Source organism: Muntiacus reevesi, chromosome 6 (genome assembly GCF_963930625.1).
Source record: "Muntiacus reevesi chromosome 6, mMunRee1.1, whole genome shotgun sequence".
Classification (NCBI taxonomy): Eukaryota; Metazoa; Chordata; class Mammalia; order Artiodactyla; family Cervidae; genus Muntiacus; species Muntiacus reevesi.
In genome coordinates this window covers 93,778,029-93,805,680 of record NC_089254.1, presented here as the reverse complement: position 1 = coordinate 93,805,680, position 27,652 = coordinate 93,778,029, and the positions used below count along the sequence as shown (strand labels likewise).

Below are 27,652 nucleotides of genomic sequence, written 5' to 3'. Positions count from 1 at the left end.
TTCGGAAGTAAAAGTCCCTTGGAGTCTCACCTGGGAGAGGAAACAACTACAAGCGGTTAGTGTGTGATCTTCCTGAATTTGTAAAATGTACACAGAAGCACGCATCTCTCCCCAACTCCTTTCCTCAAGAAACTGGGATCATATTATACACTCTGTTCTGAAACTTGCCTTTTTTTTTTTTTTTTCTTTTCTGGTAACAGTGTGCTTTGATTGTCTTGCGGTGTTGATAAATCTTAATTATGAAAGTAGGTTTTGGGGGGAGGTTAGAGCTCCCTGATAACACACCTGGTTGTGTGATTTCACACAAGTTACTTTGCCTCTAGGACTACAGTTTCCCCCATTTGTAAAATGAGGGCAGGCAGAGCACAGAGGATTCGGCGCTGTAATGCCAACGATCAGGGTATCTCAGCCCCCCGCCCGCCTCGTGACTATCTGGGATAATCTCCAAGGTCCAGCCCTACTTGACTTGGACGGCAGCCGCCCCTTTCAATAACTCAGATGACACAGCCGCCGCCGGCGCTGCCAGTAAAACCCAGCTAGCCGCGCTGCTTTCATTTGCTCTTTGAGCTGGGTGATAGTGACGGGAGCAGCTGGGCGGGCCCGGGGGCGGGGCGGGGGCGGGTCCACAGGCGCGCGGCGCGCAATGCGTGCGCGCTGGTAGGCCGGCCTCGGCGTGACGGGCTCGGCGCTCGCGCCTGGCCCCGCCCCGCGCGGCCTTAGCTCCGCCCCTTCGTCCCTCACCCGGCGCAGCCCCTCGCGGCGCTGGCGCAGAGATGGCGGAGGCCGTGGAGCGCACTGACGAGATGGTTCGCGAGTACCTACTCTTCCGCGGCTTCACGCACACTCTGCGGCAGCTGGACGCAGAGATCAAGGCGGACAAGGAGAAAGGCTTCCGGGTAAGGGGCTGGCGGGCGCGGCGCAAGCAGAGGCGGCCCCGAGGGAGCCAGGAGCTGGCTCTCCCCCAGCGCTGCCCTCCGGGGCGGGAGCGGCGCTGTCACCGCGCCAGGGGGATCATTGACATCAGCGCGTCCGGCACTCGCTTGACAGATGAGGAACTGAGGCCCTGAGAGGGGACGTTACTTGTCTGAAGTTGCCAGCGAGTCAGGAGCATCGCCGAGGCTGGAGCCCAGGTGCCCTGACTCCTGGTCCAGGGCTCTGTTCTCCACCCCCGTCCGTCTCCCAGCAGGTGCTGGCCAGTCATTGGCTGGATGGCGATGAGGTTTGAGAAGCTATGGTTGGATAGACGTTTGGGTTTTGGGAACAGAAATATTCTAAAGTCGGCTTCTAGTGGCACTGGGAGCAAAGGGGTCTGCAGCCCATGTGAGCTAGGTTCAGGTATTTGAAATGGCTTTGTCAGTGACCCACTGGCAGTTTTGCTTCACCTCCGAGGAAGACCTTGTTGTACGTTTGAAAACATAACTTTGCTCAGACATGATTTTCTGTTGAGTTCTTGGAAGTTCTATGTGTGTGATTTGTGTGTATACCTGCTGGCTTCAGTTGGTGTTGGCAGGTGAGTTGAGAGAGGCAGTGAGCTAGCAGCAGGAACACCGGAGGGGAGTTAGGAGACCTGGGTTCTTGTCTTGCCAAAGTTAGTGGCTACTTGGTGGTGGGGAAAGCAAATCATTTCAGCTCTCTGAACCTCAGTGTCCTGATCTGTAAAATGGGGAGGGGGGGAGATTAGAATGGTATCAGTATTCAAAACCTGTTCCATCTTGTGTCCTCTGATATGAGTGCTCCTCACACACAAGGAGGGGACCCCTTTTGGCTGACACTCTCAGCAGCTGCCAGGGCTTTAGTGGTGCTTAGAGGACTTGAAGGAGACAGTACATCTAACATGAGCCTTGGAATCCTGGAATGGAGGAGGAGCATGGAGATTGTCTCACTCCCTCTTTTTTGCTTTTTGAAATCTTAGGTCACTAAGACCGGAGAGTTGAAGTGACATTGCCAAGGTGATTGAATAAATTAGAGCCAGGTCCAGGCCCTGGACTCTGTCTGGTTCCTGGGCCAGAGTGCTTTTACACCTGAAATTTCCATGCTTGCCAAAGGGTAGAAATGCATACCTAACATTAAGAAAAAAACTTGAAACCTATTATGTTACAGTGTTTTGAAAGTTTTATAGATTGCTAACTTAAAGAGAAAAAAAAAATTGAAGCTGCAGCAAGAGGAAAAAAGCTGTACTAACTCTGGAGTGAAGAGAGAATTCCCTTTTCCATCACATCTTTCTCTCTCCAGGTGGACAAGATTGTGGACCAGCTGCAGCAATTAATGCAGGTGTATGACCTGACTGCTCTTCGGGATTACTGGAACTACCTGGAGCGGCGGCTCTTCAGCCGCTTGGAGGACGTGTACAGACCCACCATCAACAAGCTGAAAACCAGCCTGTTCCGCTTTTATCTCGTCTACACAATCCAGGTGTTTCTGGTTCAGGGATCTCTTGGTGGAGAAAAATCTTTAATCCAGAAATAGATTTTCTTTTAACACCTACGGACAACTCTTCTCTGTCACTCTGGGAAAGGGTGGAACAGTCAAGTGCAAATTATTTTTGACTGTTTTCCAATTTTTTTTTTCCCCTTCTCATCTGTAGATCATCTGACTTATCTTCCTCATTCCTATTTCTCTTGTCTTAAACACATTAGCCTGGGTGGTGTTTCGAAGAATATAAGTAGTTGGGTTAAAGTTTGAGTAAAAAGGTTATGACTGACTTGGGGGCGGGGAGTAAATCACTTAGATTATTTGAAAATCAACTAGGAATTAATTTTTAGGGTGGCATTTATCACTAGGGCTTTAAACAAGCTTCTTTAAAGTTACAAGGAACTTGAGAGAAGAGTGATGATTTCTTTTATAAAAAGTTCATAGATCATGTTTGGTGACTTGCTCAGGAGGCCAGTATTCAGAGGCTCTCTGCGGTGTGGTGGTGAAGAGGCTTACCTCTGGCCTTCTGTCTCTCCCCTTTCTTTGCCGCCGCCTCTGTGTCTTGGCAGACAAACAGAAGTGACAAGGCTCAGGAGTTCTTTGCAAAGCAGGCCTCGGAGCTCCAGAACCAGGCCGAGTGGAAGGATTGGTTTGTCCTGCCCTTCCTGCCATCCCCAGACACCAACCCCACCTTCGCCACCTACTTTTCGCGCCAGTGGGCCGACACCTTCATCGTGTCCCTGCACAACTTCCTGAGCGTCCTCTTTCAGTGCATGCATATCCTCTCAGCGGCTGGGGGGCTGGTGGCCCAGTCTGAGGCCACCTGACCACGAGATCAGCGGCTGCTGCGCTTAACGCAGCCATGAGATCATCGTCGTGTTGTCACGTGAGGGGGCTGGGCAGGCTGTGGTTATTTTGATCTGGGAGGGTGGGAGCTGCAGTTCTTAGTTCTGCTGCTGAATAGCTGACGTGTGGGTGGGGAGACTGTCCTCGCAGTAGGGCGATAGGAGCCCTCCGCAGGCCGGGGTCTCTCCCAGCAAGCACAGCAAAACCGGCTGGCCTCCAAAGCAGCCTCTCTGCGCGTGCCCCGTGGCCCCCCAGTATTTCACTGGACTTTGTTGGGATTAGGTAGCAGGTGAAAACACTTCTAGGGCTGAAACATCCTTCCTGTGTTAGTGTCTGGGTCACTGTCTTCACAGTGACCTCAGGGTCCCTCAACTTGTCGGAGGACAAGGCAGCTTTAAGAATATGTGGAGAGATTTAGGAGAGAGAGAGGACATAAATAATTTCCAAGCCTACCTTGTGTACCCTTTTGTTGTGGAAAGCTGGGGACATTCTCGCTCACTTGTACTTTCTGGCAGGAACTCCCCAGGAGGAGAAGGGGGTCTGGTTTGAATGGGGCTGCCTGGTGAGTCACTGATAAGCTGGGCGTTGTGGAGGCCCACCCACCATCGCCTTTTGGTCTCTGGGAGGGCCATCTTCTGGTGGAGGTAGGAAGGGACCATTTCCTTTTGTGCTGGGGTGAGTGTGAATTACCCAGGTTGGCCCTTTTTCTCCCCCTGCTGTCACTCTTTATCCTGAGGGCTTTCAGACAAAACTTGCAGGGGCCCCAGCCCAGAGGTGGTCAGGGCTTGACCTCGTGGGCCCTCCAGGGAAGCTCGCTTGCCCGACGGAGGCCCTGCCGGCTTAGTGCTCCTCTGTACTGACGCTGTATGAGGTGGCTGGGAAAGACTGACCCTGTGACCTCATTGGTGCATCCTCCTAGGTGGCTCCTAGGCTGCAGAAAGCTTGCTTCTCAGCCTGAACCTTTGCCAAGGAGAGGCTCTCCCTGAGCAGGGAAGAGGCGAGTGGCCAGTCCTTCTACCCAGCTGGTAGAGCAGCTGGCCATGTGCCCACAGATCCACTGGCCACTGGGCTGGCTTTTCACCGAATGTCGCTAAAGCTTAGACTGAGGGTGAAGCCTGCAAGCTAAACCCTTTACTGCTGGCCTTTGGGAGAAAGCGTCAGGTTTGGAGGTATGTCCTCTGTGGGCTAGCCAGGCATGTTGTCAGGTGTCCGTGAGTCTGTCTGAACGAAGGCAGGCCAGACCCAGGGTCAAGGGAGAGACTGTTCATAAAGCTTTGAGGAGCCCACAGCACAGAGTCTTTACTCTGTGTCACATTCAAGGGTGTTGCTGAGGTGTCTAAAGTGTCTGAAATGGCTTTGAATTGTTTTGCAGGCAGGCTTATTCTTTTTCTTTTAAAATATGTTTATTGAATTGTGTTATTGCAGAGTTTGTGATAGAATACATATTTTAATTGGCAATTTTCCCCATCTTTATTGGAATATAATTGACAATGAAACATTGTGTGTGTGTGTTTGTGTATATATATATATGGTGTAAAACTTAAGGATTTGGTGTGTGTACGCATTGTGTCATGACCACCGCCGTCAAGTTGATTAAAAGGCAGGCTTATTCTTTAACTCAGTACACCAGTTCCCGTGATCCTGAACTTTGATGCGGAGTGCCAGAGGACCAACCAGGTTCAAGAAGAGAATGAAGTTCTGCGCCAGAAGGTTTGTTCTGAATGACGCTTGCTCCTTGGGGAGCACTTCTGCTTTTCATGTGTGAAATTAGGCAGTGGCCGAGGAGGGTGAGTCAGTAGAGGACCGCCTGGTCTCAGGTGACAGTGAGTCACCAGAAAGGCAGTGTTGGGAGCTGTGACAAGCCTTTGAAAACCAGAGGCGAGGTTGATGTTTTATGTCATAGCATGAGCAAGGTAGTAACAGCCGTGAACTTTTAAGAGGAAAATGACTCTACGCATGGATGTCTCCTTGCAGCTAACCTGCTTGTATATCTCCGCCTCCCACTCCCAGGCCTTTTCCACCCATCTCCACATCTGTCTTGTTTATAGTCCAGATATGATTTAATTGTTCTCAGCCTGACCAGGTTTTTCTACTTTGGTAAAAGAATAGCTCCTGGGGCAGCTCATGTTTGCCTTTCCATTTGCCTGAGCATTTCTCTAACCTTGAAATTGATGCACCATCAGAAAAGGGAGGATTTTTCAGAAAAAGGAAGCTTATAAGCTGTTTCAGTTTAGGGGGGTTTAAGGTTCTTAGGTTTGGGCCTGTGTGTATAATTATCTTCAGGCAAAAGGTAAAAAATGCTGACCTTCATTAAAAAAATTTTTTTTTCATCTGAGTTCCAAAGTCTGGTTTTGTAGATTCCCAAGAGGAAAGCAGGAGTGGGTGGAGCTGTTTTTCTCAGTGAATTCAGGAAGAAGCAAGTCAAATGATAAAAGGGAAGCAAGTCAAATGATAAAAAGAAAAAAGAAGTAGCTTCCGTATTATCTAATGGTCTTTAGTTTTCTCACCTCTTTGTCATCAAGTCACAGCAGCCTCACCTATCTTTCCAGCCTGCAGAGAGTGAGATGGGCACCCCGAGGCTGAGGGCGAGTGGCCTTTGAGTCAGTGTGGTTGGGTTTTGGACGTGATGTGTCTGATCTTCCCCAGGGGAGGGAAGGCTAGGTGAGATCCCCGTCTCACTCACCCCCACCTCTACGTAGCTGTTTGCACTACAAGCCGAAATCCACCGACTGAAGAAAGAGGAGCAACAGCCAGAGGAGGAAGAGGCCTTGGTCCAGCACAGATTGCCTCCTTATGTCTCCAACATGGACCGCCTGGGGGACTCGGAACTGTGAGTGTGTGCCGCGCCCCTCCTCGCTCTGTCCCCAGCGTTCTCCCTTCTGGTGACGCCTCCCAATTGCCAGGAACCTCCTGAGCGCCCACTCTTCTAGTCTGAGTTTTCTGAGTCTCTGGGGCTGACCGGAGGCAGGGAAACTATAGGCTCTGCCAGGGCCTCACACATCCAGGTGTGTGCAGCCTGGGTTAATACACAGCCATCGTCGTGAAGCCCTGGGGAGTTTCTGTGCTCTGCCAGGAGCGCCCCATGGATGCCAAGATTGTCAACACATTTCTCCATAGACGCATGCTCTTGTCTCAGGTTTCGGAGCGGTAGGCAGGTTGGGAGAGAGGTATTTGAGCAGCCTTAAAAAACAGCCATTGAAAGCCAGAGACCCAGATGATGATGATAATAGCAGTGGAAGAGACGCAGGCACCACAGGTCCCAGGATCAGTGATTGGTGAATCAGGATGCAAACTCAGGTAGTCAGATCCCAAACCTGTCTGTGGCCAAGTCCTGCAGCAGATGAAACTGCTCTGGTTTCTGAGCTAGTGCCTGCTGATGGAAGTAAAGTGCAAGCCAAAAATTGAACTTAAAAAACTTTCAGTAACTATCTTAAAAAAGGTAAATTTTAATGGTATTTATTATTTAGCCCAGGCTTCCCTGTGGCTCAGATGGTAAAGAATCTGCCTGCGATGTAGGAGAACCCAGGTTTGATCCCTGGGTCAGGAAGTTCCCCTGGAGAAGGGAATGGCAACCCACTCCAGAATTCTTGCTTGGAAAATTCCGTGGACAGAGAAGTCTGGCAGGCTACAGTCTGTGAGGTCTGACACTCATGTCAGCAGAGTCTGAAACTACTGAGCGACTAACACTTTCAGTTTTATATAGTCCAGCTTTTTCAAAGTATCATTTCAACATGCAATGAATATAAAGTATTCATGAGCTATTTAACAACTCTTTTTCATGCTAAATCTTGAATTCCAGTGTGGATTTTATGCCTGCAGCATTTCTCCACTTCTACATTTGGACTGACCACATCTCAGGTGCTCAACACCACATGTGGCCAGTGGGCAGTAGACAGCTCAGCTCTGGGCTTGACCGTGGCCCCCAGAGAGCCGCAGCCTTCCCGGTTGTGCCAAGTAGGCTGCGAGCTCCCTTTGTGAAAGGACACCAGTCATCAGGCCGCCTCAAAGCCCAGATATGCAAACCCGGCCATGGCCCTGGTTACTAGCAGCATCCATAGCCCACACAGGGTTTGCCCCGGGTTCTCCCAGGCCCCCGTCCAGCGCCGTGACCTGGTGCTGTGTCTGCTTGTCCAGAGCCATGGTGTGCAGCCAGAGGAACGCCTCCCTCTCCCAGTTGCCGCGCGTGGGTTTCCTGTCCTCGCTGCTGCCTCAGAGCAAGAAGAGCCCCTCAAGGTTGTCGCCCGCCCAGGGCCCTGCTCAGACTCAGAGCTCAGCCAAGAAGGAGTCCTTCGGCAGCCAGGTAAGTACAGGTCCAGCCTCCGACACCCCACTCGTCACCCACGTGGAGACTTGCCCGCCCTCCCCTTGGACCTGCAGGTGGGAGGGTGGATGGTGACAGGAGGAAGTGTGCTCTGAAGGGTCCCTTCCCTTTTCTCATCAATTTCCTCTAACTCATGAGTGCTTATGACTAAAATTTGGTTATTCAAGCATGAGTTCAAGCGATTCTGGACTTTAAAATTTTTGGTGATAGAAAGTAGTGGGTAAAGAGTAAAGTTCTAAATCAGTGTGGTATTTCTTTTACTACAAGCTCTTATTTCCTGATGCTACAAAGGATTTTTGCTATTTTTTTTTCTTTCGTAAAAGCTTGCAAGAAAATTTCTTTTATGCCAGCATATGTCCAAAACTTGACTAGTTTTCCGAGCGGAGATGGTCAGAATTTATTGCTTTCAGAAATGTTGGCCAGAGTGAAGCTTTAACAGATCCAGAGTTATGCTTTATTGCTTGGGTAGGGGCTGTTTCCCTCTCGAGATTTTTATTACTTGCAGATACAGTAAGTTGTAATCACCTCTGCCTTCCTCTCCTGCTGCCCTTGGCCTGAGAACAGTTGCAGGTGACACAGCAGCATGGGGCTGCCTGGGGAGACAGGGGTCTGTCCACGCTGCCAATGGGATGTTGGGGCCTTTAGCACAGCACTTGGATTTCACACTGTTGTTCAAGTGCAGATGCTGAGCAGGACATGGGGGAGAAAAAGCATGGGCTTCCGACTCAGGCAACTGTATCTTGTTTAGCATCCTTGCTCACATCTCCCCACCCACTTGGCCTGGGAATGATAAAAGCATTTACTCCCTATGGGGAGAGGTGTTTGAGTTGAAATGAGAGCCCATGGTATACGCAGTGCCTGACAGATTATGAGCTCACAATACATTGTAGTTATTGTAGTTGGGAAGGTATTAGCCTGTAATGGATGATGTATGGAGTGCTACATCCCTTGAAATGTACATGAAATGATGAAATTCAGTTTCATTAACTTGAAAGCATGCAGATGGGGTCTTGGCGCTTTGACCTGTGGCCATATCTTTACGTGTTCAGGCGCTAAACTGAGGGTGAAATGTGATTGGAAATGTTTGTGAGGTTCCTATTCAGGAGACGACGGTAAGAATGTGTAATCTGCAGCAAATGTTCCTTACTTTACCTTTATTACCTTTACTTTACCTGTGTTCAAACAAAGCTTCTGGCTTGTTAACAGAGCAGACGTAGCACTCTTCATTTCCTGAGTACAGACGATAAATGCTCTCAGTCTAAAAAATCCAGGGGTTGGCTCACTTGTTTTTTTAAATGATATATTTGACTCAGCAGTGATGTTTCAGCTCTAAAAATAACTAGTATATCTGAGTTTCAAGAAAATCACGGAATTTAGTGTTGGAGGAAGTTTAAAGGTCATCTGGCCCACCCTCCTATTGACTAGGAGGGTGGGCCAGATGACCTTTAATTTGATTGATTGCCTCCTGTGGTGGGGAGCTCACTGCTTGTGTTGGAGTGGGTGTTGGCCTGTTTGAAAGTTGTTAGTTGAAGCCTCTGTGATTTTCACTCACAGATCTTAGCTTTGCCTTCAAGCTGCATAGAATAAGGCTTCTTTCTGTCTTTTCCATGCTAAACACTATGTTCATTCCTCCCTTTCTGCCCAGTTATTTACCTATGTGGCATGATTTCTAGACTCCTCACCATCCTGGTTCCCTTCTTTTGGGGGGGGACATTCTAATTTTTTAACTCCTCTATACGGTTGATGGCCAAATTCGAGTTTACAATTCAGGATGCTCTCTTACCAATACCAAATGCTGTTAGTTATAGGATCACTTCCTGTGATTTTAGTGATATATTGCTTTTAAGTCAATATAAAATGACACTTTTTTTTTTAATAAGCCTGAGTCAGGAAGATCCCCTGGGGAAGGAAATGACAACCCACTCCAGTACTTTTTTGCCTGGAAAACCCCTTGGACAGAGGAGCCTGGTGGACTACAGTCCATTGGGTGGCAAGAGTCGGATATGATGTAGTGACAAAACAACGATTGTAAGCTTCAATTATATCAGCATTTTGCCCGCTTGTGATCGGTCCCTGTAACTGTTGTTGTTAACACTGAAAAGTTCACTACGTTATAGATGTAGAGTCTACAGTGATACATTCTCTGTGCTTTCACTGTGAATCTGGAGGCACAATTTTAGAAGTAACTGTAAAACCACAGTTCCCAAGCTCTTCTGGGATCTCTCTTCTGGAAACCCCCCAGGCACCTCCTCAGCAGGCTCCACCACTGCAGTGTTACCCCATCATCCCCTCCAGTTACAGTTTCACTCCTTCCACACCCACTCAGTCACCTTGGGACTACAAGAGGGAATTATGGTTATTACAGAGATAACCTTTAATTGACGGTAATGTAAAGAAAGCAAAGCGTCCACAGGCTTGTGTCTTTGTAACTCTTATTAGTATCAAATTATCCTGTAGCTCCTGTGACATCGGCAGTAAGAATGCCGCCCCTGGGGCTGTTTCCATGGATCTCAGCAGGATGGGGAAAAGGGAGTCCTCCTCCCCATCTTTCATTCTGTAATTTCTCTGTTACTTGGGCCTGTCTTCTGGGTGGCTTTATTTTGCCTCAGGTGAGGTTAAATTACTGGAACTTGTTTTCTGTTCCATTTGGACGATTGCCTGGTAAGTCTATTCAGGCCACCAAAAATGAATTTAGATCCTTCTCTGGAGTGAGAGGAGAGAAGGTCAGATGATAAAGCATGATAAATGTACCTCTCTTGAACTGTAGGAGACAGGTAGATTATGATAGATTGGGACAATATAATTTGGACTGTTGGAATATTACATGAATCCAGTATTTAAGATTTTTATGAAGTTTGCTCTTAAAACAAAATAAAACTTTGAATTACTGGGTGTGTCACAGTGAATATTTACTTAAGTCATATGCCTTTGTAGCTGGACACAGGTTTACTTTACCTACTTATTTAGGTGTTTGGTGGATAGCTGCATTCATCAGCTTTTAGTGTGCTATTGTTTTTTGTTGATGTTTCCCCTTCTTTTGTATGTCTTGGGGATTCCCTTGTGGCTCAGCTGATGAATCTTAGATACAGTTTAAAGAGAAGCGCTCTCTAAGTAGGATATGCTAGATCATGTTTAGGTCTATAGCCCTCTTGGTATAAGTTATCCTATCATTATAAAGATAGTTTTTCTTATTTATATGTTAACACCTGTTTGAATTTTCATTTTGGAGTACTTTCCGGCCTGTAGTATACTGGACGCTTCCTTGCCATCTTGACTCAAGAAGGAAGCATTGCTTTTGTTCTTCTTAATGTTGTAGTATACTTGCTGGGGAAGTGTTGCAAGTGTCTTTTGTGTCAGCTGCAGGAATTTGAAGTCTATCCTAAGCCCCTCTATTCCATCCATTTGGGCCAGGTGAATTGGGTCCTCTTAGCACCACCTGTTAGAAAGGGAAGAGACAGCATTTGTCGGGTGTAGCAGGTGAGTGAGGACAGACAAGCATTCCACCAAGTGCCGGTGCCTGTTCTGCAGCCTCCGCCACCTTTGGCCCCAAAGTGGGGTACCCCTGTAGTCTCTGCACTTTCCCCGGGCATGCATCAGTAGTAAGTGGATGCTTTTCCCGCTTCTTCTCAAGTGTCCAGTATAAAAGTTTCTTGGTCAGGCTGATAAGTCTGTCAAACCTGAATCATAGCTGTGCCAGGCTAGTTTGAGACTTCCTTGCTTGCCAGGATCCCACTATTTTGGAAAACTGCTGTCAGCCCAGGAAAGTGATCTTTTTCCTCTCAGCACTGTTTTTGTAGCTAGCTGTGGGGTTCCCATCGCCACCTTTGTGGTCCAGAAAACATGGCCTTTACTGCTAGCTATTTTATCTTTTCTATCAGAATGGTAGAGTTTTTGGAGATGTGTTTTAGAATTCATTTCTAATTTTATTTATTTGAGTCCTGGTTTTTTTCTTGGTAAATCAAGCTAAAGGTTTGTCTATTTTGTTTGACTTTCAAAAAACCAGCTCCTAGTTTCAATGATCATTTCTTTTTTTTTTTTTAAAGATTTATTTATGTTTATTTTTGGTTGTGCTGGGCTTCATTGCTGCACATGGGCTTTCTCTAGTTGCAGAGAGTGGAGGCTTCTGTTCTTTCGGGGCATGGGCTCTAGGCTTGTGGGCTTCAGTCATTGGAGCTCATGGGCTCTACAGCGCAGGCCCAGCAGTTGTGATGCACAGGATTAGTTGCTCCGCGGCATGTGGGATTTTCCTGGACCCAGGATCGATCCCATGTCCCCTGTATTGGCAGGAAGAGTCTTAACCACTAGACCACCAGGGAAGCCCTCTATTGACTTGTTAATCTATTTCATTGTTTTCCTTTCTGATCATTGTTATTTCCTTCCTTCTATTAACTGTGGGCTTTGTGTATTCTTTTTTAGTTTCTTGAGGTGTACAGTTAAGTTGTTTACTTGAAATCTTTCTTTCTTCTTAATGCAGGTGTTTATTATTAGAAACTTCCCTTTTAGAATCAGTTTTGCATAGGTTTTGGTATATCGTGTTTCCATTTTTACTTGTCTCAAGATACTTTTTGATTTATCTTTTGGTTTCTTCTGTGACTCATTGGTTGTTCAGTCTCCATGTATTTATGAACTTTTTAGTTTTATTCTTAAAATTGACTTCTAGTTTCATCCATTGTGATACTTGCTATGACTTTAATCTCCTTACATTTATTAAGGCTTACGTTTATTAACATGTGATCTATTCCGGAGAATGTTACATGTGTGCTTGAGGGTGGTATGTTCTGTAAATGTCTATTAAGTTCACTGGGTCTAATGTGCAGTTTAAGGCCAGTTTGTCCCTAGTGATTTTCTGTCTGGATGATCTCTTCATTGGTGAAAAGTAGGATATTGAAGTCCTCTACTATTATTGTATTGCTGTCTATTTCTCCCTTCAAGTCAGTTAATAGTTGCTTTATATATGAGGTGCTCTGATGTCAGGTGCATAAATATTTGCAAATATTATGTCCTCTTGTTGAAATAACCCTTTTATCATTATAAAATGGCCTTCTTTATCTCTTATTTCAGTCTTTGGCCTAAAGTCTCTTGTCTGATATAGTATAGCCTATGGGGGTTTTCCAGGTGGCACAGTGATAAAGAATCTGCCTGCCAATGCAAAAGAGGCAGGAGATAGGGGTTCGATCCCTGGCTTGGGAAGATCTCCAGAAGGAGGAAATGGCAACCCACTGCAATTCTTGCCTGGAAAATTCCATGGACAGAGGGGTCTGCCAGACTACAGTCTATATGGTTGTAAAGAGTTGGACATGGCTGGGCAACTGGGCATGATATAGCCTCCCCTGTGAAATTCCTTAGTCTGAGCAATTTGCCTTCTGGATCAGTCAGGAGGAATAAATAGATTTGTGTAATGAAGGTTGGCACCCTTGGATCACCTACTAGGGAGTGAACCGCCCTCCACTCCACTACCCACCCTGGGGCCATGTGAGGGCGCATGGTTAACTCAGGACCACTTGTTACTTTTGGGAAGGTAAGAGAAGTCATCTTCCCCTTTCTAAAACGATGGGACCTATTCAGTGCTCCTTGGACCATGGGATGCTTCTCCAGAACGGCCAGAAGCACCGAGAGAGGGGCCTCTCTTGGTTGTTATTTAGGTTCCAGGATTGTGACATTCCTCCTTCTCTTTTCTCTTCAGTGTCACTTTCTTTCATGTGCTTCCATCATGGTTTTGCTTTCTTCAGGTTTTTCAGATCATGGGGCCACTGTCAGATCTGGGCGTGAGTTACAGTTCTGTCAAGTTCTCCCTGTGTAGACGAGTAATTTAACCTCCCTATACAACTGCTCCCCATCTTAATATAATGCCTCATCTTTAAGAGTATGTTTGTAAGATTCTTAGCATGGTACCTTACATATGGTAAGTGCTCAGTAAGTAATATATATTGACATTATTGTTGTTGATTTTATTCTTAGTTTATTTTTTTTTTAAGAATCTTGACTAAGAAATTTACTGTTCCTCAAACAAGTCAGAATTCAGAGATCAACCATTCTAGAGAAACTATCTGTGACAAATACCTCCAGGTACCACTGGAGGTCGCTTCAGTCAGAAAAACAAAAATAACCAATCCTGTCAGCCACAGTTAGGCTCCAGATAAACTAATAGGCTTTAAAATTTCCTTTCTTAACTGTTCATATGACCTCAGGGTCCCAGGGAATCTATGTCAATCATTTAAAGACCTCAGGGTCCCGGGGAATCTATGTCAATCATTTAAAGACCTCAGGGTCCCAGGGAATCTATGTCAATCATTTAAAGTTGTTTAGTGTTAACATAAAATATAACAAGTAGAAGAACTAAAAGGCCACACGTAGACTTTGGTTGAATTTATTCTCTTTACTTAGGACTTGTGTACAAATGATTTGTGAGTAGGTTGGTCTCAAACTGAGTGGCTGTTGGTATCTATATCCCTTTGCTAAGAGTGTAAAAAAAAAAAAAAAGGAGAGGGGGTAGGAGTGTGACCATCACAATTTGTGGGAATAAGATTAGAAAAAGAGAACCCAGCCAGATCATCTGGAAAGGTGATGAGGTGGCAGCTCCTTTTTAAAAAGCTCTAGATTAGGAATCTTCAGTCTCTATGGGAGTGGGGTGGGGGTTATGTACTCAGTCATGTCCAACTCTTTGTGGCCCCATGACTGCAGCTCGCCAGACTCCTCTGTCCATGGGATTCTCCAGGCAAGAATACTAGAGTGGGTTGCCATTCCCTCCTCCAGGTCATCTTCCTGACCCAGGGATTGAACCCATATCTCTTGTGTCTCTTGTATTGGCAGGCAGTTTCTTTACCATGATTGCTACTTGAGAAGCCCTGGTTAGTTGCTCAGTTGTGTCTGACTCTTTGCGATCCCATGGACTAGAATTCTCCAGGCAAGAATACTGGAGTGGGTAGCCATTTCCTTCTCCAGGGGATCTTCCTGACCCAAAGATTGAACCTGAGTCTCCTGCGTTGCAGGCAGATTCTTTACTGTCTGAGTCACCAGGAAAGCCTGGGGTAGGAATTACTGAGTTCATTTGCTGTAACATTGGTTGACTTTATCTCTTGTTGCTATGAAAAGGAGCCAGAAGATGCCAGTTTCTCTCTTGTCTAGTTTATCCTGCCCCAAAGTCCTTGAGTTTCCAACTATTTCTGTTAAAAGACTTTCTGGTTGCCCAATAATCATTTCCAAATACCTCAATATTTGTTAACTTTGACTGGCTTAGTCATGCACTTGGCCCAAAACAAGAGAGGGTATTGTGTGTCTTTTTCCCTTGTAGAGGGGTAATTATATTTTGCATAATTTTTTTTCCCTCTCTATTGCCCAAACACATTGTTGCTTTTAAATATAACACCAGAGTAGGGCCTGATCTATCTCATAATTGTTGCTTCGCTAAGTGCTAACTAAACTAAATAAAGTTAACTGTTGCCTATTAGATCAGGAGGATGTGTGTGTATCTACCTCCAGGCAGTAGATGTGGCAGGCAGAGAAGTGCTGGGGAGTTGTCCTCTCAGGATGGGGGAGTGGAGAACAGGAAGGAGGAGGTGCAGACTGCTGGTGTTTTGCCCTTGACCTTGCTCATGGGCTGAGATAATAATATGTTTAAAAAAAATTTTTTTTTTTATTTAGATTTGGCTGTGCTGGGTCTTTGTTGCTGTGTGGGCTTGTCTCTAGTTGCAGAGAGCAGGAGTGACTGTCCAGTTGCAGGGGACTGGCTTCTCGCGGTGGCTCCCCTTGTTGCGGAGCACGGGCTCCAGAGCGTGCGGGCCTCAGTCCTTGCAGCTCCCGGGCTCTAGAGCACAGGCTCAGTAGCTGTGGCACACGGACTTAGATGCTCCCCAGCATGTGGGATCTTTCCGGACCAGGGATCGCACCCGTGTCTCCTGCATTGGCAGGCGATTCTTTACCTCTGTAACAGCAGGGAGGCCCGAGGTGGTAGCTCTCAGCCTGGACAGGGAGGAGCCTTACTCAGCACTAAAGGTAGAGTCCCTTCCTTGGCTCCTGCTCCCTCCTTGCCCGGGCCTGTGTGGGGCAACACGTTTCACAGCCTGGTGTCTCCTCCTCCAGACCACCAAGGGCAGGGAGCCGGCCGGCGCGCCCAAGGACGGGAAAAGCCTCTTCGGCGGGCTGGCCCCGGGGGAGTCCAGCTGGTCGCAGCACCGGCAGCGGCGCCTGCAGGACCACGGCAAGGAACGGAAGGAGCTCCTCTCCATGACTCTGCAGGTGCGGCTTGGCCTCGGTGTCTCGCGAACACCCGCGGGGACACCCCACAGGCCCTCCTCCATGGTGGACAGCGTGGGATACGGTGGGGGATAGGGGTCATGCAGGGCCTGCTCTTAGCTCTCTTGATTTCTTTCACTATGCCTTGTGTGGTTTTGCCTAACTGGCTTTAACTGCTTGCACTTTGGTTGTTTCATTCCAGAATAATCTGGCTTTTCAGGGATCCCTTTTCCCGGTAGCGTTGCCCTAAACAGGGGCCATAAAATGCTGGCCTCTGAAGATGTTCCCAGAAGATGAGCTCTGTGAACAGTTGGTTTGGGACCCCTGCGTGCTCTCTCCTCCCCCGAGTTTAACGGTGCCTTAGTGTGCTCATGTCACGGGTGCTCGGAGTCGGGGGAGAGGGTCCCCTTGGTGTAACCCGGCATCGCGCAGACTTGCTCAGTCACGGGCCTTTTCTCCTGCACTCCCTGCTGGAGTCTCTGCCCAGAGGGCCACGTGCCCACACAGCGGCCATGTGGTGGCCCTGGCCCTTGCCAGGCTGGTTCAGAGATGCTTCTCACCAGTGAATGTGGGTTGGGGTTTTCCCTTCCCGGTGGTATAAGCTGCTGCTGCTTCAGTGAAATACTCGGGATTGAAGGCAAAGCCCCAGGGGATTTACTGCCTGAAGTCACCTTGTTGACCGTTTATCTCCTAATCCAGGCTACTTGCCTGTTTTAAAGGCATTTTGGGGGTTAGCAGCCCCGAACATGTTCTGGTCCGATGGCATAGAGCCTTACAGCTCACATCTCAGATCCTTCTGGGCTACAGAATTAGAGGTATAATCCTATACCTCTAGAGCTCAGCCATTCCTGAAAGCACCTCTGAGCTCCAACATCTCTGTTCCTTTATTTTGTTACATTTTATTTTCTCTGTAAAACTGCTCTTTCTGGGTCTCTGAGGAGTGCTTCCAGGAGTCTCCAGAACCAGGGGGTGGTAGAGAGCACCCTGGCTGAGGCTCCGGGGCCTGGGTTATGTCTGGGTGAGCAGGTGGTAGTCGTGGTGGCCAGCGCCCAGGGCCCCCGAGAGGCAGAGACGGGCAGCGGCCCCCTGGGTGGCCGTGTGGGTGGGTGCCATCTGGTGCCCTGCCTTGCGCTGGCTTAGCTGCTGTCCTCGGACCTAGCCCATCACCCCAGTCTCCCAGGAGGAGGTGCTGGTGGGCGGCCAGGCTTACCTCGGACGGACCTGGCTTCACATCGGCGTCCCACCTCCGGGGCCAGCTCTTGATCCTAGGCAAGGTTACTTAACTTCAGCTTTCCGTCTTAGTTTCCACAGCTGTAAAATGGGGTTAGTAACAGGATCACAGCTGGTTGAGGGAGCATCACATGAGACAGTCCATCATGTTCACAGTGCCTGGCATGCAGTGGGCGTCCCTCCCTCACTGATTCTTGTTACCATTGGCCTGGTCTGTCAGGGTCGTGCGTGTCCTGGGTCTCGTCAGCTGGGACCGGGAGTCCGTGGCCCACACGTCCTTCCTCATGGTCTCTAGGATGGGGCTGCCGGTGAAGTAAGCTCTTGGAGTTCAGAGTTCTTTCTTTAAGACCCCATGACCACCAAGATCCTCCCCCAAGGGCTGTGGCCTGGTGTCCTAGACACCCCCAGCCTGTCCCCAGACATAGGGAGCAGCCGGGCCCAGTGCCAACCCCTCACCGCTGACTTGTGCCTGCTTTGCTTGGCGCAGGGTGCAGAGAAGAAGCCCGAAGCTGGTGGCCCAGAGGCAGAGCCCTGCCCAGAGCTCCACGTGGAGGCACTGGAGACGCTGACGCGGGTGCCCACGGCAGGCTCTGAGGGTGGGGGGGTCCGCCCCGAGCAGCCGTTCATCGTGCTGGGCCAGGAGGAGTATGGGGAGCACCACTCTTCCATCATGCACTGCAGGTGGGTGCTGGCCGCCGGGATGGGGCCTTGGGGGGAAAAGGGGTGGGCTCCCTGGGAAGCCTGCGGTCTCGGGCTGTGCGTTTAAAGGCCTGGCAAGCAGGACGATGAGGGATAACAGAGATGCAGGTGGTGGGATGGCCCCGAGGGGCCGTGAACTGTCAGAGGAAGGCTGGACAGCTGCCACTGGGGCTGTTGTTGGTCAAGTCAGCTCCTCCACTCCTTCTGATCCTGGAGAGTAATGTCCAGAGGGTAGGTGATGCCCACTGGGCCCAGCACATAATGGATGCTTTGTGAGTAGTTCTCAGATAGATGAATGAATGAATATTTCTAGAAGTAGTCCACACCCGTCCTTGGAGCGTGGGCATCTCTCAGCAGGAGAGTCAGAAAAGGCAGTCCTCTGGGCCTGGGCTGAGGAGGATGGCGGACTCAGGCGGGGATGCTAATGGTATGCCTCTCTGTCTCATCTCAGGGTGGACTGTTCGGGGAGAAGGGTCGCCAGCTTGGACGTGGACGGGGTCATCAAAGTGTGGTCCTTCAACCCCATCATGCAGACCAAGGCATCCTCTATCTCCAAGTCACCGCTGCTCTCTTTAGAGTGGGCCACCAAGCGGGACAGGCTGGTGAGTGGTCTTGCCCATGGCTGGACCTGTGGTCTAAAGGGAGGACCTCCCAGGGTTCTCCCCTGCTGCTCCGGCCCCACAGGCTTGGTTGGGACCCCAGGCCAAGCCCCTCCCCTCTCTTCTCACTGCACACTCAAGCACCGCACCTCCAGGACTGTCCTGAAGGCAAGGATGGCCTCCTCTATTTTTCCCGGAGGCCTTTATAGGCCCAGAGCCAGAGCTGTGTCCAGGTCATGCAAATGGGGCTATCACCCAGACCCATGACCAGCTGAGGCCTCTGCCCATGGAGGTGGTGGTGGGCCAGGAGCCAGAGGACAGGACCAGGGCAGCTGGCATTGAAACTGGAAGACGGGGGTTGGAGGGCAGAGGGTCTCCTTTCCAGCTCTGCCTGTGGTGATACCTCCCTCCCATTCCACAGATTCCTTCAAGGTCAGCTCTGGTGTCTTTAATTTTTAAAAGAGGTCCGTTTTAGCCGGTTTCCCCTGTCCTCCCTGCGGGAGTGGGGGTGGGTCACCCCGCAGCCTGCCCTCCCCGTCAGAGGGGTGGGCCTCGCCCTCAGAGCAGGCCTGACCCTGAGCTGTCCCTCTGCTTCCAGCTCTTGCTGGGCAGCGGTGTGGGGACCGTGCGCCTCTACGACACGGAAGCCAAGAAGAACCTCTGTGAAATCAACATCAATGATGATATGCCCAGGTGAGCCAGACGCCACTCCCGCTGTCACTGTGCCTGGTGGGCCGGCCTTGGCCTTGGCCGAGCCTCCGAGCCCAGCTCCCCCTTCCTTTGCGGGCGGGCAGAGTGAGCTGCGCCCCCTACCGACACCCCCTGTGTGTTGCAGGATCCTGTCTCTCGCGTGCAGCCCCAGCGGGGCGTCTTTCGTCTGCTCGGCTGCAGCTTCGAGCCTCGCTGCCCATGTGGACGTGTTGGCACCAGACATCGGCGGCAGGGGCACCAACCAGGTGCCGGGCAGGCTGCTGCTCTGGGACACAAAGACCATGAAGCAGCAGGTGGGAGCTTCCCATGGTGCCCGCGGCTGGGCGGCCTCCCGGGCGGGGAGCACTCGGGTCACACCGCCCGCTGTTTCTTTGGTCTCTTCCCTCTTTGCTTTGGGCTCCTCACATTTTGATTTGTGAGATTTCAGAGTGTGTTGAAAAGTAGTAATACTCCAGTGGGGCAGATTGCTGGCAACTGAAGTCGTTCGGAAGGTGCGACAAACTTAGAATTCACACACCGCCTTCTAGTGGGCCCTTTTGGCTTATTGAAAAATTTAAACATTTTTTTAATATTTAAAACTTTTTTTTTTTTTTTTTTTTGAGTAGCTTTGAAAGTGAAAGTCGCTCAGTCATGTCCAACTCTTTGGGACCCTATGGACAGTCCATGGAATTCTCTAGGCCAGAATACTGGAGTAGGTAGCCTTTCCCTTCTCCAGGGGATCTTCCCAACCCAGGGATCGAACCCAGGTCTTTCACATTGCAGGTGGATTGTTTACCAGCTGAACCACAAGGGAAGCCCAAAAGCCTATAGCACCCAGTATTTCCAGGTGGTCTCCCATCCAAGTACTAACCAGCCGTGACCCTGCTTAGCTTCTGAGATCAGACGAGATCGGGTGCATTCAAGGTGGTATGGCCATAGAAAGGGTGGTATGAGTAGTTTTAGGCTCACAGTAAAATGGAGAGGAAGTTTCAAAGATTTCCCCATGCACACTGTCCCCACACGTGCCCAACCTCCCCTGCTACCAACTTCCCTCTCTGGAGCAGCACACTCGTTACAATCGATGCACCTACACATTGTAATCACCACAGGTCCACGGTTGACATCAAGGTTCACTCTTGGTGTTGTGTGTTCTGTGGGCCTGGACAGATGGGTAATGACATGTACCCTCCTGCCCCATTCCATCCAGCAGACATCTGTACATCTGTCCTCTGGCATCTTGTAGGTGTTCTACTTTATCCCACCCAGTCTGATCAGGTCCTTTTTAGTCTTGTTATTTCTGCCTGCAATGCAGGAGACCCTGGTTTGATTCCTGGGTCGGGACGATCCCCTGGAGGAGGGCATGGCAACCCACTCCAGTATTCTTGCCCGGAGAATCCCAAAGGACAGAGGAGCCTGGAGGGCTACAGTCCCATCGGGTCACAAAGAGTCAGACACAACTGAATGACTAGGCACATTTTCTGCTGAGGGCCTTTCTCGGGATTTTTAATTTTATGTTTACTTGTTATCTTCCAATTTTTTCATTGAGTATTGAATCCATAGAAGAGAATACTGGAATCACAGGTGTTTGGAGTAAAGAGAAGACTGTAAAACGAGCACCTGTCTACTGTCACGGTTTAAAAGTGGGACACTGCTGATCCTTCTGTGCTCTGATGTGTCACTCCTCAATCTCGGGCTGCTTCCCTCTTTCAGACAGGACCTGTCTTGGGATTGGTTTCTAATTGTCTTACATTTTAAACGCAGTTTATCCTTTTTACAGCTCCAGTTCTGCCTGGATCCGGAGCCCATTGCCGTCAACTGCACGGCCTTCAACCACAATGGGAACCTGCTGGTCACGGGGGCGGCTGACGGCGTCATCCGGCTGTTTGGTAAGAGTGTGCTCACGGCAGTCCTGGTCCCCTCCTCCATCGGCCCAGGGGAGAGAGTTGGGTTTTTGCAAGCAGGACTAGAGGCTACTGCGAAACCTCGGTTCAAGATTCTCCTAAGAGAACTTAACTTTGGTCAGCGTCTGCTTCAGGGCCCCCCTAATTACCTTGTTCCTGATCTGAGCCAGTGGACATGGGAGGGATGGGGCTTAGCAGTCCTTCAGTCCTGAGCTCTTGGCTCTGAGTCCTCACAGCCCAAGTGAGATCCAGGAGTGATGCTGTCCTGTCCTCTTGGTGGGGCCATTTCATAGGCCCTGTGAGAGCAGCAGGAGGGTGGGCTTCAGAGTCAGCAGCATGCTCTTTAAAGGTCCTCATGCAGGCCAGTCCCAGGAGACCGGAGCCAGCACAGAGGCACCAGTCCCAGGAGACCGGAGCCAGCGCAAAGGCGCCACTGGGGACTGCGTCTTTAACTGATCTCCAGGGCGCCCTGGTGGGAAGTTACAGTCCCTTCCTGGGAAGGACTTCTGTGTCCTCCTAGGGATTCCTGAACCTCACCTTTGACCAGTGAGAGAAGCTTTCATTTAAGACAGGTTAACAGAAGACTAGGCACAGTGGAGGAGAGAACTAGTGATCTGAAACACCCCATGCAGGCTCTTCACTGCGGTCAGCTCTGTGACTCCTGTTGGGTCCAGGGGGCCCTCTGTCTCCAGAACGGCTCCTGCCCACCAGGTTCAGGGAGGGTGAGGGCAGGTGCCTGCGGGCAGGTGCCCCCCAGGGCCGGGGTGGGAACCCTAGCGGCGTCTCGTTGCCTCAGACATGCAGCAGCACGAGTGTGCGATGAGCTGGAAGGCCCACTGCGGGGAGGTCTACTCCGTGGAGTTCAGCTACGATGAGAACACGGTGTACAGCATCGGTGAGGACGGGAAGGTAAGTGGGAGTGGGCTTTGGTCAGGAAGCTCCCTTCCCCTGGCTTAGTAGGCATCTGAGATTCTAGAGGGCCCCGCAATAGAACAGTGGACCGTGTTCAGTCCTGACTGCACCTTTCACCAGCTCTGCGACCTGGGCCTGTCTCTGCTCAGCTTTGTCTTCTGTAAAACAGAGATGAAAATAATAACCGGTCTCATATAGGGCCTTTGTGAGGTTCCACTGAATATGAGTTCAGTGGGAGTCAACTGTTATGAAAGGGGAAGACCCACATCCTTTCTCCTGGTTGCAGCAGAAAGGACGCATCTCCCCGACCCACCCTGCTCGTGGGTCCCAGGGTGGCCAGGGTGTACTTGAGTGGGTTTGGTCACCGGGTGATCACAGCATGGGTGGGTAGAACTTTCTAGGCCGGGGGGCTGGAGACAGCTGCGCCCAGAGTCAAGAAACATAAAAAGCGAGCTGGGGAAGAAGGTAAAAATAAGCGCCCCCTGTTAGTCTCCCTGGAAGAATTCGTTAGGACCCCTGGGAAGGGAGCTGGGGCAGGCAGAGCCGGGATAAGGGCTCACTTTTCGTGTGTCCCCTCCTGGGCCTTCGGGATTGAATCCTGTCCGCCTCTCTTATCCGTGAAGATAGCCGTTACAAAGTGAATTCTTCACTTGAAAACGCTTGAGAAGGGATTTTTAAATCAGAGCTTGACTTGCTGTTCATCTGAGTAGAGCTCTCAGTCGGGAGGAGGTCACAGCAGGCAGCCTGGCCCTGAAGCAGGCCGAGGGGTGTTTGCAGTACAGTCCCCGAGCTCAGCTTGTGCGCCACCGCCCGTGTTCCATCGGCTGCGCTGCTGAGGAACCGGAAGTGTATTTGGAATTTAAGAAAAACCTAGCTGGGTTCTAACCTCACAAATAATATAGTTACAACAACAGTAGTAATAACGATCGCTGGAGCATTGCCCCAGCTTGAGCGACGGGAGTCCAGGCCGGTGCCTACACTCTGCTGCTCCTGGAGTCAGGCCAGACAGAAAGTTCTGACCTGGACGTGATGTGTCTCACTCTTTCTAGATTTTCTTTCCTTCAAAATAAAAAAAAAGCTTATTGTGTCAGGAGGCATTGGGACTGGATGGTCATCTCCCTACCCTTTTTGGGGCCCACGGACCCCCCTACTTCCTGGGGGCCGCCTCACTGCTCCCCGCACCCCGTCCCCCGGGCCCTGGCCACTCCGCTGAGAGCGCTGTGCTTGTGCTTTTTGGCTGCAGTTCATCCAGTGGAACATCCACAAGAGTGGCCTGAAGGTGTCCGAGTACGGCCTGCCCGCCGACGCCACGGGCCCCTTCGTGCTGTCCGGTTACAGCGGCTACAAGCAGGTCCAGGCGCCCCGCGGCCGACTGTTCGCTTTTGACTCGGAGGGCAATTATATGCTGACGTGTTCTGCCACGGGGGGTGTCATCTACAAGGTACCTGGGGGCCTGCTGGGTGGCAGGGAGGTGCCTCCCCAGAGGTCTGGGCCTGGTTGAGCTCGAGCCCCCGTCCCTGCCTGGTGGCCACGGAGACGCCTCTGGCCGGGGACGGACACCGTCTGGGCCTCCCGGCTGCAGGCTGGCTCGGGGGAAACGGGGGGACGGAAACCCTGAGGGTGACCTGCCTGTCCTCCTCTCTGCTCACCTGTCCCTGTCCCTTCATGAGACTCTGCCCCTTTTCTGCCTGCTTCCTTGGGAATAATAACAATTATAGAACATCGAGAACTAGGGAGAAGGGCTGTGTGTTGGTTTGGGTGAGTGCCCAGGTGGTCTGTTTCAGTTACTCTAATCTGGCGTAGATTTATTGTTTTATGAGATGTCCTGTGGGTCAAGGACATTACCAGCCACGGCTGGGACAGAAATTCAGGGGTGTGATGTGTCACATGGCAAGTAAGTTGTCCACTCTGTTCTGTCCCTCAGTCGATCTGCTTGTCTTAATCCTCTTGTTGCAGCCTCTCTGGTTCATGTACCTTGTTTGTGTATATAATCGAGTGAAATTCTAAACGTCTCCATCTGGGCTCGTCTTACCAAGCAGACGGGGGAGATGAGGCTTTGTGTTGTGGCCTGAGCGCATAGTTCCAGTTCTACATGAATGCGGTGGTGCTTTGTCTGTGGGCAGAAGGAGTCACAGAGTGGGATGCTCTCTCCCGAGGGCTCACCGTCCACGGGCAGCCGTGCCCTGGGGGGCAGCCGTGGGTGGGTGTGGCCTTGGCCCCGGGCAGTGTACACCGGAGACAGTGTGGCCCCTCTCCTGGTGCTAACACTCAAGTGAGGATGAGACGCAGGCATCAGCAGTGGGGGCAGTACAGAGCTGAGGGCTCAGAGGGGAGGAAGCCAGGTGGGGACCCAGTCCTTGGGGAGGACTGGGAAAGGGATGCTCGTCTGTGGAGTCACGGCCTTTGGAGAGGAGGAAGGTGGGCCTTGGGGCCCTGGGGGCAGCAGGGAGCAAGGGGTGAGGGGGAAGGGACTGCGGAAGTAGGAAGTCAGGAGCCTTCTGGACCTTAAGAGTGGTGCCAGGGAGCCTGGGTTTACTCTCACCAAGGCTCCTCTTCCCTATAGATGATGATGACTCGGGTGGCTCTTGCCCTCCCCTTAGAAGTTAATTCCAATTTGTGTTTACTTATTGTTTCAGTGGATATTTTAATAAAAATATTTTTTAAACTTTACTGAGCTACAGTTGATAAATAACTTAATAAACTATATGTTTAAGGTGTACAGTGTGATGCCATCATATAGAGTTCCATAATTTCTTGTAATTGTTATTGGGAGATACTGTAAAGAGCTTTCTGTTTAAAGCCTAATTTTATTTCATTATTTAAAGACTTGGTTGATTTCCAGGTGGGCTCTCCTTTTGCTCTCTGTATGTGTGTATATTATTTTATTTTTGATCCTGTGGGCTTTGTCACTTGTCCTGATCAGTTCAGATCAGTTTGTAGTCAGACTTGCTCTTTAACCAATTTAAGAGTTGAAAGCTCCCCCCACCCCCCATATCCTTTAAAAATGTCAGTTCAGTTGCTCAGTCGTGTCTGACTCTTTGTGACCCCATGGACTGCAGCATGCCAGGCTTCCCTGTCCATCATCAACTCCTGGAGCTTGCTCAAACTCATGTCCATCGAATCGGTGATGTCATCCAATCATCTCATCCTCTGTCGTCCCCTTCTCCTCCTGCCTTCAATATTTCCAAGCATCAGGGTCTTTTCAGACGCCCACAACAGGTTAAAGGTGGCAGAGAGAATTCTGCCTCTTAGAGCATGTTAGGGACTTATTTTCCACTTTGGCTGAAGGAGTAACTGTAGTCAGGATATTGAAGGTATCGCTGGTCCAAGTGGCGAACCTGGGACTTTCTGGCTGGAGGGATATGTGTGCCCGGGCATGTCCTGGGCTTGGGGTGGCAGCCCCTGGGCTCAAGGCAGTTTGGCCCCGGAAGTGAATAACCTGCATGTGTTTGTGAGCAGTGCCTGATGATGTTGCCTCCTGTCCCCTTGCAGCTGAGTGGGGACGACAAGGTTCTGGAGAGCTGTGTGAGCCTGGGCGGCCACCGCGCCCCTGTGGTCACCGTGGACTGGAGCACAGCCATGGACTGCGGGACCTGCCTCACTGCCTCCATGGACGGCAAGATCAAGCTGACCACCCTCCTGGCCCATAAAGTCTGACGGCACCCGCCCCGAGGGTCACCCACAGAAGCAGTATTATCCTAGGATGTGGGCGGAGAAGACACAGGAGAACAGGAAACTACCCCCACGGCCCCCTGCCGGGTGGGCAGTCTTCAGGGAGAGGTTGCCCGGAGCGCTTGGGCACTGTCCAGATACCCAGCTGGAACGGGAACCACGTGCAGTGGCGGCATGTGCTCCCCAGACATGGGCTCGCTGGGTCTGCCAGGAGCGGGCTCCAGATGGCCGGGGAAAGCTCAGGAAGAAGAAGCGCTGTGGTGGCTGCTCTGTTGGCCCAGAAGAGATTGGAAGTATTTTGTATATATTTGCTCAGTTTTCTTTTTTTAAAAAAGAATACTCTTGTGGTCATCAGGCCTCTCTTTCTGGAATGTGTGTGTGCAGCAGTGTGTCTGTCTTCACCCTTTTCCCTGGCGACGGTCATGGCGAGCCCGGGCCCCGCGCCCCAGCTCTGACCTCACCAACCATGGGGCTGACCTTTATCAGAGAGTTGCTCTTGCTTCGCCATAGAAGTAGAACATCTTTTCTCTACCGTTCCATTGGCCAACCAAGGTCTGTGCCGTTCCTTGGTTTCTGGGCTGGTGTCAAGGAGGCTTTGGGCTTCCCTTGTGGCTCAGCTGGTAAAGAATCCGCTTGCAATGCAGGAGACCTGGGTCCGATCCCTGGGTTGGGAAGATCCCCTGGGGAAGGGAAAGGCTCCCCACTCCAGTATTCTGGCCTGGAGAATTCCATGGATTGTGTAGACCATGGGGTCCCAAAGAGTTGGACATGACTCAGTGACTTTCACTTTCAAGGAGGCTATAGTGTCTCTTCTTTTCCCTGAGAGTTGGCAGCTTTTGTTCCAGAAGCTTCTCGGCACAAGGGCAGGGTCTGAGGTGTCTGTCCCTTCCATCTATGTGACCGTGGTTTCCTGGGACCTGTCAGGGGTCTCCTGTTCTGTGAATTTGCATCCTTGAGTTCATGAGCAGAGCCAGCCACCAGCGCCCTCTGCTGGTGAGTGGCCAGAGGACAGGAGCAAGTCGGCCAAGTGCTGGCCTGGAACCTAGGGTCTTGCCATCCGGGTGTGTCTACAGCCTGGCCCTCTGCTTCCTGGCTGGGTGGGACCTTGAAAAGGCAGATGCCCTCACAGGGTGGACAAGCACGAAAGGATGACTGCCTTCTCCTGCTTGCATTTCCATCTGAGGCGCTGGGGTTTCAGGCCTGGACCTCGGGCCTGGACCCTTGACAGGACAGCCTTGTCACCAGGCTCTGCTCAGAATAGTTGTTGCAGAGGCTCTCTGGGCTCAAACCCAGATCTGGGGTGCAGGCCTGGTGAGGGGGTGCTCCAAGTTGCCTCCTTTTGGAAAATCATGAAAATATGGATATTAAAACTTTGGCTGTGATCTACTGGGAGTTGGTAGGAAAGCAGGGAGGCTCAATTATGAGAAAATATGAGAGACTTAGTGATAAGTAGTTACTTAAACATTTTTACCCATTTCCACCAGGTAGTCCTTCAAATGAATAATCCCAAGACTTTTCCACCTATAATTGTCCCCAGCTTCTGCACTGAAGCAACAACCTTTTTTCTCTCCCCCAGGGATTCTGTGGGCCATTTAAAAAGTGGTCATGTGTTTCATTTGGATGAGAGAATTCACAATTTAACTTTCCCTCTCTCCATCTCGAAGTTTCTGTCTTAATGCCCATTGAGGGCATATGGACATCTTCTCCATACATATGGTCTCTGCAGCTCGCCAAAATGTCTTTAAGGTTTGTAGAAAAACAGCACTTGAAAAGCTGTCTCTTTTCTCATTTCATTTATGCTCCATCTCCCTCTTGTTTTGAGCTCTGTTCACTGCTGATGTGACCGAGGCTCCACCAAGAGGGATGGGCAGGGGATTTCCACATCACTTTGAAGCTGCCTAAAAACACAAAACCAAAACAATAGCCTCTGACCTTTTGAAATCAGCAGGTACAATACGTGTTGCGGGCCACCCTGCCCCTCCTGGCCTGTCTCTCTCCGACCCCCACCCCATCCTGAGTGCCTGTCAGCGTGCCTTCTTCCTGGGGTTCCTCCCTGTCCCTTCCCGCCCCCCTCCAAGGTGACTTCTCATCTTCCAATAAAGCATGTCAAAACTTAAATTTACCTCTCCTTCACGATG

At 50.4% G+C, this 27,652-nt stretch overlaps 1 protein-coding gene and 1 pseudogene across 3 annotated transcripts; one reads left to right on the top strand and one right to left on the bottom strand.

Moving 5' to 3' along the window:
• The first annotated feature begins 742 nt into the window (after positions 1 to 742).
• Positions 743 to 27,652, top strand: WDR91 (WD repeat domain 91). 3 transcript variants are annotated; one of them, XM_065939280.1, is made up of 15 exons: positions 743 to 896; positions 2,233 to 2,412; positions 2,982 to 3,189; positions 4,886 to 4,968; positions 5,958 to 6,088; positions 7,393 to 7,558; positions 15,659 to 15,814; positions 17,529 to 17,722; positions 18,192 to 18,342; positions 18,938 to 19,032; positions 19,175 to 19,343; positions 20,807 to 20,915; positions 21,727 to 21,839; positions 23,086 to 23,283; positions 25,335 to 27,651. In XM_065939280.1, exons 1-15 carry the CDS (start codon positions 774 to 776, stop codon positions 25,497 to 25,499), a joined length of 2,241 nt encoding a protein of 746 aa, XP_065795352.1. In that variant the 5' UTR covers positions 743 to 773; the 3' UTR covers positions 25,500 to 27,651. The 3 variants fall into 3 exon arrangements, with proteins under 3 accessions (XP_065795352.1, XP_065795353.1, XP_065795354.1); XM_065939281.1 differs by lacking the exon at positions 743 to 896 and adding an exon at positions 1,101 to 1,219 and having other exon boundaries at positions 25,335 to 27,652; XM_065939282.1 differs by lacking the exons at positions 743 to 896; positions 2,233 to 2,412; positions 2,982 to 3,189 and adding an exon at positions 3,293 to 3,902 and having other exon boundaries at positions 4,881 to 4,968; positions 25,335 to 27,652.
• Positions 19,852 to 19,970, bottom strand: LOC136171228 (5S ribosomal RNA; annotated as a pseudogene).